This window comes from Ptychodera flava, chromosome 6 (assembly GCF_041260155.1).
Source record: "Ptychodera flava strain L36383 chromosome 6, AS_Pfla_20210202, whole genome shotgun sequence".
Lineage (NCBI taxonomy): Eukaryota > Metazoa > Hemichordata > Enteropneusta > Ptychoderidae > Ptychodera > Ptychodera flava.
This window is the reverse complement of record NC_091933.1, coordinates 31,229,855-31,237,704: the sequence shown is the minus strand read 5'-3', so window position 1 is coordinate 31,237,704 and position 7,850 is coordinate 31,229,855. Positions and strand designations below refer to the sequence as shown.

General features: G+C 38.7%; 1 protein-coding gene across 2 annotated transcripts; it reads right to left on the bottom strand.

Annotated features, from left to right (window-relative positions):
* Nucleotides 1–3,427: 3,427 nt before the first annotated feature.
* Nucleotides 3,428–6,452, bottom strand: LOC139135475 (tRNA methyltransferase 10 homolog C-like). Of its 2 annotated transcripts, none has more exons than XM_070702864.1 (2): nucleotides 6,338–6,452; nucleotides 3,428–5,575 (listed from the first exon to the last, which is right to left on the bottom strand). In XM_070702864.1, exon 2 carries the CDS (start codon nucleotides 5,544–5,546, stop codon nucleotides 3,957–3,959), a length of 1,590 nt encoding a protein of 529 aa, XP_070558965.1. In that variant the 5' UTR covers nucleotides 5,547–5,575; nucleotides 6,338–6,452; the 3' UTR covers nucleotides 3,428–3,956. The 2 variants fall into 2 exon arrangements, with proteins under 2 accessions (XP_070558965.1, XP_070558966.1); XM_070702865.1 differs by having other exon boundaries at nucleotides 6,327–6,414.
* Between the last annotated feature and the right edge of the window lie 1,398 nt (nucleotides 6,453–7,850).

Below are 7,850 nucleotides of genomic sequence, written 5' to 3'. Positions count from 1 at the left end.
GAGGAATATATACTTCGATTTATTTGCATGATCAAAGTTGGCAAAACATGCTATGTACATTGATGATTATACCAGGTTTATACCAATATTGGAAGTCATTTTCGCACTTAAATTTTCATGACTGCCAATTTATAGTTTGCATATCTAATGAGCTTTCAAAGTTGGAATATGTAGTTTGAAGGACTTGGCAATTACACTTGCTATATAAAGTGGTGGTACAATGACACCAGTCAAAGAAATTAATTATTTTATATTTTTATTTAAGCTAATTACATATTTGAATACTTAATGACCTATAGAGTTAATCTGTGGTGAATTTTGTTCACTATGTTGATCATAATACTTTCAATGAAGTTGCAAACATGTGGCAAAGGTTCAAATTTACACATAACTGCAATATATAATGAAAGACGTGAGCATTTACACTACAGTTCATATCTGGTTCAAACTATTAGAGAGTACAATACTTTTCCTTTATTTTACAAACGTAGTTGTCTGTGTGAAGCAATTGTTTCATAAAATGAAAATAATGAACTGTGCTCAGAAATCAGAAGGGGTCTTGCTGTTCACATGTCAAACTTTAGCTGTAGTATTTTATACCAGTGCAGGAGCAAGGACTTAGATGCTGTCAATAATAAAAGCTGACGCACAAGAAATGTAATTCCTTCGCTTTACTTGAAACCCCCTCCCTCCCCCTCAAAACGAAAGTTCTTAGACGAAATTAATTTCGTATTATTTTGTAGTTTCTGACAAACCCACACGCACCTTTCCGATCCGCACGCCGATGAAAAAATACCGGAAGTGCACATTAATTAATAAACATCCACTTTACGCGTTTCACTTTTTAAGACACAGAACATTTTAATGCATTTGGCACTTAGGAAAATGTTTCACGTACATGTTTCACCGCGAAAAAGCATACAAGGTTTTATTTTCTGTCTCGGTATTTTGTGGTCATTCTGTTCTCGATGAATGTGAAGGTAGTATTGCGTTCTCGCTGCAAAATCACACTTTGAAAACAATAAAATCCTTATGCAATTTTGACGCACACAAAACGAAATGAGCTTTTACCCCTTCCCCCCAACGAAAGAATTACGTTTGTCGTGCGTCAGTTATTATTATCGACGGCCCCTTAGGTAGCACAGTATAATGGTAGGCTGCATTTTTTGTATAACTTGCTGATGCAATAATGGCTCTATGATAATGACAGAGCAAAATACAGTAACAAAGATAAGCTTACAATGCGGAGAGGTGTATATTATGCTTTTTTATTGTCCTTCACCAGCTATTGTGTAACAACCTATGTTTATCTCTAAGTGACATTAAAATTCTTAAACCAATTGAAAATATCACATTTGTGTCTCTGTTGTCATAACAGACAGTGTAGCTGTTCTGATACTTTGGCATTCCAAACAGCAAATGTTGCAGTCATTTTGTTAGCTTTAATCTTCCCATCTTAGACATGATCTGAGCACTTCGAGATTATGACATTGGTATGAGGTCATTCAACCTTAAATACTTGCCCAAACTTAAATTACTTAGGGGCTGTGGATAATTACAACACGCGCATGGTAAATGCAACTTCTGTGTTAGGGGGAGGGGGTTTGGCTGTATTTCGATTACCATGTGTAAAAATCACAGTACAAGTTTTCCTATCGCAACATCTCACTACTTGTTTTTCTGTATTGTAAAATATGGTGCTACATTGTTTGGCGTCTACCAGGCCAGTACGGCACCGGCGCTACACCAGCATTCTTTTGACATACATGTGAATCATTGCATGAGTAAAATAACGCAACAATCATTTTGGATACACTTTTTCATTTCATTCCATCGGTTGTCGAGTTGGTGCTGAACAAAGATTGATTTTAGAGGGGGTATGCATATGGGGGGTCGGTAGCGTGTGCGAGATTTATTTTAGAGGGGGTATGTGGTTGGGAGGGGGGGGGGTCAGTAGCGTGTGCGAGATTTATTTTAGAGGGGGTATGTGGTTGGGAGGGGGGGTCAGTAGCGTATATGTGATTTCATAGCGACGTTATCGCTGATTGTTGGATACAGATACAGAATGAGGCTTGGTTGGATTTTTGCACTCCAAACTTTCGTTTAGGGGAGGTGGGAGGGGGGGTTAGGAAAAACACACTTAGTTTCGTTTACCGCGCGCATGTTTTAATTATCCATGGCCCCTTTCCCCTTCTGTAGCAGTGAAGCTTTCAAAATTTTATTCAAGGACATGACACACTGTGGCGACTGAATGTACAAACTATCATTCAGTACAGTAGTATGAATTTGGACTGAAAGTTTTGAACCAACGAACCCAGGATGTTCAGGTTACATGTACTGAAAATTTTGAAAAGGGGATGTCCTAAATCTTTAAAATGACTGATGGCTCCGTGGCTTTCAAATCTCACTAGTTGGTTACTGAATTTCAGGATAACAAGCCATCTCAATGGTCCCGACATGACCCCATATCCTGAGACAAAAATGAATTTTTGGCAATCGACAATTTAGTAAATAAGCCAACTGATGATAGTGCTGAGCTCCTTAAGGGCTTTCACTCAAACTATAGATTGATAGACCTGAAGTGCCAGGGTGAAAAGGTCATGCTGGGTGTTATGGTCTTAGATTCCAGAATTGAGTCCAAACTGGTGTGACAGTGCAAAAAGTACTAACTCGCATAAATTATAGGTATTGTAATCATTAAAATCCCTTTTCGACAAATCCATTGGTACAGTGAGACGAATATTGCCCTCTCGCTTCACCGACATCTTCAGAAGTGCTTTTGTACAACAGAGAATGATATTTACAAACTCAAGACAACACCAGCAGTTGCTTGGACTTCTTGGCAAAACAAGCGAGGGTGACCAACACGATAAAGTTTTAGCGCTACTTCTTTTTACTTGTAAAAGGAACACATCTACTTGGCTCACATGTATGGCGATTCGTTTACATTCTGGCATTGCCATATCAGCTTTGGCAAAAACAAATTTCTCATCCTATAGGTGTCTGACAAATATGATGTGGCGACGTGACGCAGATTTTTATTGTTGGTTTTGTGGGTTTTATTTCAGCTCAGACGATCCAACTACCCATATGAGAAAAACCCATATTGGGAATGTTACAGTTAACAGGCAAAGGCAATTCTAACATTTTGCACCATGCAAGGCAACTTTACTGTTTAGAAGTGTACATTGTATGCATGAGGTCTTACAGACAATAAATTTTACGTTTACTGCCATGCTGTCATTGTTTAAAATAATTTGTTTTGGCTAGTCTAGGTCAACTTGAATAAGAATGAGAAACAAAACCTTTTCTCTTCTTATTTGGCCTTGGAGGGCAGTTAACAGCAGTTACTGAACTGATAGGCCTGGCAGGATAAGGATTACTCAAGTAAAATCCTGGAAAAAATAAATACTTCCGACAAAGTATGTAATATGATAGTAATACTTTAGTTTAATTCTTTTGTGACTGCAAAATGCCTTCACACTTCAAGTAAATTAACACATTATGAATCCACCAGTAACAAGACAAAAAGCAACTCTTTCAGTGCTTTGGTTCACAATTTGTAATCTTTGAAACACACAACTCTTTCAGTTAAGAATCCTCAGAACAATTTCATCTTGACCAATCATCAGTTGAATTTTTTTTTAAGGTGGCTTTTTGGCAGGCTGATTGTACTATTTTTTGTACATGTCAGATAACTTCTACATGTATGCTGTTACACAGGGAGGATGAACAGCATTCATGGTGGCATTTAAGTCGTGAAAAATGCCAGGAGAAGATGTGGGCAACTGATTATTTCACGTGATAAAATCGTTTCATTAGGCTATATTGGAATATGCAATTGCAATTTATGCTGTACCCAAGTCAAGTGTTCAGTATTCTGTCTCATAGATATCACCATTCTGAAACTTGGAAAATGTTTGTAACTGATCTCTTGACCCTTGTGGCTGTGAAAATTATTCAAATATGTCTTTTAGATACTCTTTGTGGATCTGTCTCCTCTGTTTGTATCGTTCATTTTTCTGTTTTTCCACTGTCCTTTTGTATTTCTCAGCAAAGTTTGGTGGGATAGTGTCACTGGCTATCATTCCTTTCCTCCTGGCAGTAAAGTATGACTGCTCCTCAGGATACGGAGTCCTACCATACCACAACCCATGAAGGTCCCGTTTGTTTTCTTTCATTTCCTTTTGCTCCTTAACTGGCTTGGATGCTCGGCTGAAGGAAAATTTCCCTGTGAGTGATTGTTGTTGGACTTGTCTGTTGGACCTAGATGCCATGGGTTGCTGTCGGTTCTGGGTGTACCTAGGCGACTTGACCTCTTCGTAGACCCCTTCAATTTTCCGCATTGGCACATGTTTCAGTGCTTTTTGCCAAATTCCAGACTTTTTCAGTTCCAACATGATCTTCACCATCTGATCGACGGTCAAGTTCTTGCCCCCGCCCGGACCCCATTTCATATAGTGATCCAGGGGTAGGCGTGCACTGGCGATGTTGTACCGCTTGGCCTTTGCAAGTGAAATGCGTGGCCTTATCGTCAGGTCTACCATACCCCCAACTATATAGACCTTGTTTGGGTCATATTGCATAAGAACATTTGGAGAATCTGCACTCAAATACACCAACTGTTCTCTGGGGAAAATATCAGTGAAAGTTTCATATGTGGTATCAATGAGAAGTTTGTCCAAGTAATCTCCAAACACTCTTTGGATTTCGTTTTCAACGAGGCCACCTCTTCTGATATCTGTCCACAGCATGTGGAATGGTTCCCACTGCGTTTTCATGGCACCGAGGACTTCAGAGAGTTGTTTGACTAGTGCTTTTATTTCCCTCATGGTCATATCATCTTCATAACTGTGGTCAATGATAAGTTTTGGACCAAATCGCATGCCACGTGCCATACTCCACAAATCATTATTGGCCATGGTACTGTTGCGTATATACAAAAAAATGGTATTTTTCTCGAATTTTTCCTCTTCACCAGTTTGTTGTTTTTCTCTCTCTTCCGCCTTCCGCAGCTTCTTCATTCTATCTGTTCTCTTGAAAATTTCTTTGCGGGCCAGAAATTTCAAGTATTTCTTTCGGCCGCTCTTCGTTTCAAGTTTAAAGAAATGCTCAAGTTGGCTTTCAGTCACCTCCTCCGGTACAAACTTTCCTGACTTGCGCCACATGTCTACGAGTTGTCGGGCATCCTCCAGCATTTTCTCCCGCTCACTGGATGAAATCACAGTATCAACTTTGCCTGATGCGTTCTCGAGGGTTGCCTCTTCATCTGACAGCTCATCCTCATTCTGCAAGCAAGCATCCACTGATTTCTGAGAACACAGACACCTCACCTGCAAATGAGACACAAATACAGCTGACCTTGGTGTGCAGCTGTACTTGCGGACCAACGGTGCTTTATGCGTTACATGACTGCTCTCAAAGATTTCATATAGATCTGGTAGTGTCTGCAACACTTCTGATGATGGCTTGACTTTCTTTTGGTGACGCGCCAATATGGACGTCTGTATCCTTCTGATGGCAACTAGGGAATTTCCTCTAAGCATGGTGCTGTTAATATGGACCACTTGCCTACCTGCAAAATAATATATGTATTAATTAACATAACATTTCCTTCAAGGCTCACAAGTTGGTCAGTCCACCCGGTCATGACTGCAAATGAAAGAAATAATGACTACACTGCAAACACTGGTTTCCAGTCCCTACTACTATCCTGCCACTTTTAGTGTCCACTTATTGGATGCTTTTCTCATGATACCCAAGCTCTTTACGCAATAAAGAATCAGGAGAATTACAAGATGCGCATCATGGACATCAGGATTATACTACAACTTACAGATTTAGTGTTGATACACTTGTCAAATTTATAATGCATCTTATAATCCATAATCATACCTTTTCTTCTTAACAAACAGAATGCACGTCTTGCTTTTTGTCCATTTGTTTCTGTTTGAAATTGGCTTCATCATGAAGTTCATGTGATTACATCACATGTCAGGACATTTTACGCAGTCCTGATTAAATACCACTATTCCCAGTGACGGGTTCCGCATTTTCTGAATAGCTGGTACATATTTTGGCAATTCAGCACCTTTTTGGAAGCTAGTAGGAGTTACTGTGTATCTCTTTTTCAACCTCCATGGTATACCTAATTGTGTGTCTCAAACGTGCTTCCTCCTCAGTGCTGTTGAGGACCACACTCCGCAACAGCACTGGCCGCCGTTCACGGTGTTGTCGAGAAGACAAGTTTATGTCTCTCGTTATAACATTGAGGATACCTTCTGGCTGACAAATTATCTAAGAAATGCCAAAGGAAGATCACATACCACATACTCACCCTGGACATACACAATTTCCTCTACTACGCCACCGGTCACACGCCGGTTACGAAATGCCACGCCATTTTACTTATTGTTAAGACAGCATGAGATTCGCACTCAGGGTCGAATACGGCCTTTTGCATTGTGGGATATATTTCATATTTTGGCCACTGGTGGCGACTACTACCTTAGGCCAAGCTTAGTCATAGCATAGGGTCCTCAGTCTCCGATGATGATGCTGATGAGGATGATGATTAAATATTTAAAAATGAAAAAAAAAAAATATTTGGACTCAGTAAATTTGCGGTTGTTGTTGTTATTATTGTTGTTGTTGTTGATAGTATTTCCAGAAAAGAACAAAGTATGCGCTGCAAAATTCAATACAGCCTAACTTTACCCAAGGGGTGTCTCATTTTCATACACTTTTTTTCCATCGCCAAAAATGCACCTAGCAAGCATCGAAAGCGATAAAATTCGACGTAGAGTCAAAGCACATTAGTCCTTCTCAATCATACTTAAACCATGTGCTTAAACATTTTTACCATTCACCGTAAAGTTAGGCTGTATTGAATTTTGCAGCACATATTAAGCTGTATTGAATTTTGCAGCGCATACTTTGTTCTTTTCTGCAAATACTATCAACAACAACAACAATAATGGTAACAACAACAGCAAATTTACTAAGTCCAAATGTATTTTTATTCATTTTTAAATATTAATCATCATCATCATCATCATCATCATCGGAGACTGAGGACCGTATGCATGGATTACTTGCTAGTGTTCAAAATGATGTTGATGCGTAACTTGAAAACTATCAAATTTTATACCTGTTTCCTGAATGCAAACATGATTTTGTTCAACTTGTAGAAAAATATGTCTGCCTGGTTTCCTAATTAACATTACCACATTATCATATCATATCAGTATATTGATGGCACAAATACATGTACAGTAATTTGAGACCTATAAAATAACCATGCAGTATATCCTATATAGCTGGAGAAAAATTCTCAGCTTGCACTCAGCTAGAGAAAAATTCCTTTTTGACATTTCACAAGTGTATTTCAATATATTGTTATGATTGAATTGCAATAAAGCACCTCAGCATTGGGTATAGCACTCGTTTTCGACCAGTTCACCTCCATGAATCTGATATGCACTCGCTATCACTCATACCTGTATATATCATAGTGAACTCGGTCTCTGATGTTTGCTTGTTGTTTGTTTGGTTTTTTTTCTTGTTTACAAACACATACTTAGTATAACTGAAACATGAAGATGTCTGTTTGTTTGAAATAAAGCAATGTATAAAACTTTAACCATGTATTTTATAGTTCAGGGAGAGTTATGGAGCTCGAGTGTACTTGCTGTTCAGACTTCATTTCACATTGTATGTCTTATTTATTGCTTTAATTAAAAACGAACATACATCTTCATGTTTACGCTATGTTATTAAGTCATGAATATGTTCATAAACAAGCAAAAAGCAAGAAAACATCAGAGACTGAAAAGGATTCTCCGCAACTG

What these genes read in the sequence shown, in the direction of transcription:
- LOC139135475 (XM_070702864.1), bottom strand. Translation starts at nt 5,546, where the DNA reads ATGCTTAGAGGAAATTCCCTAGTTGCCATCAGAAGGATACAGACGTCC.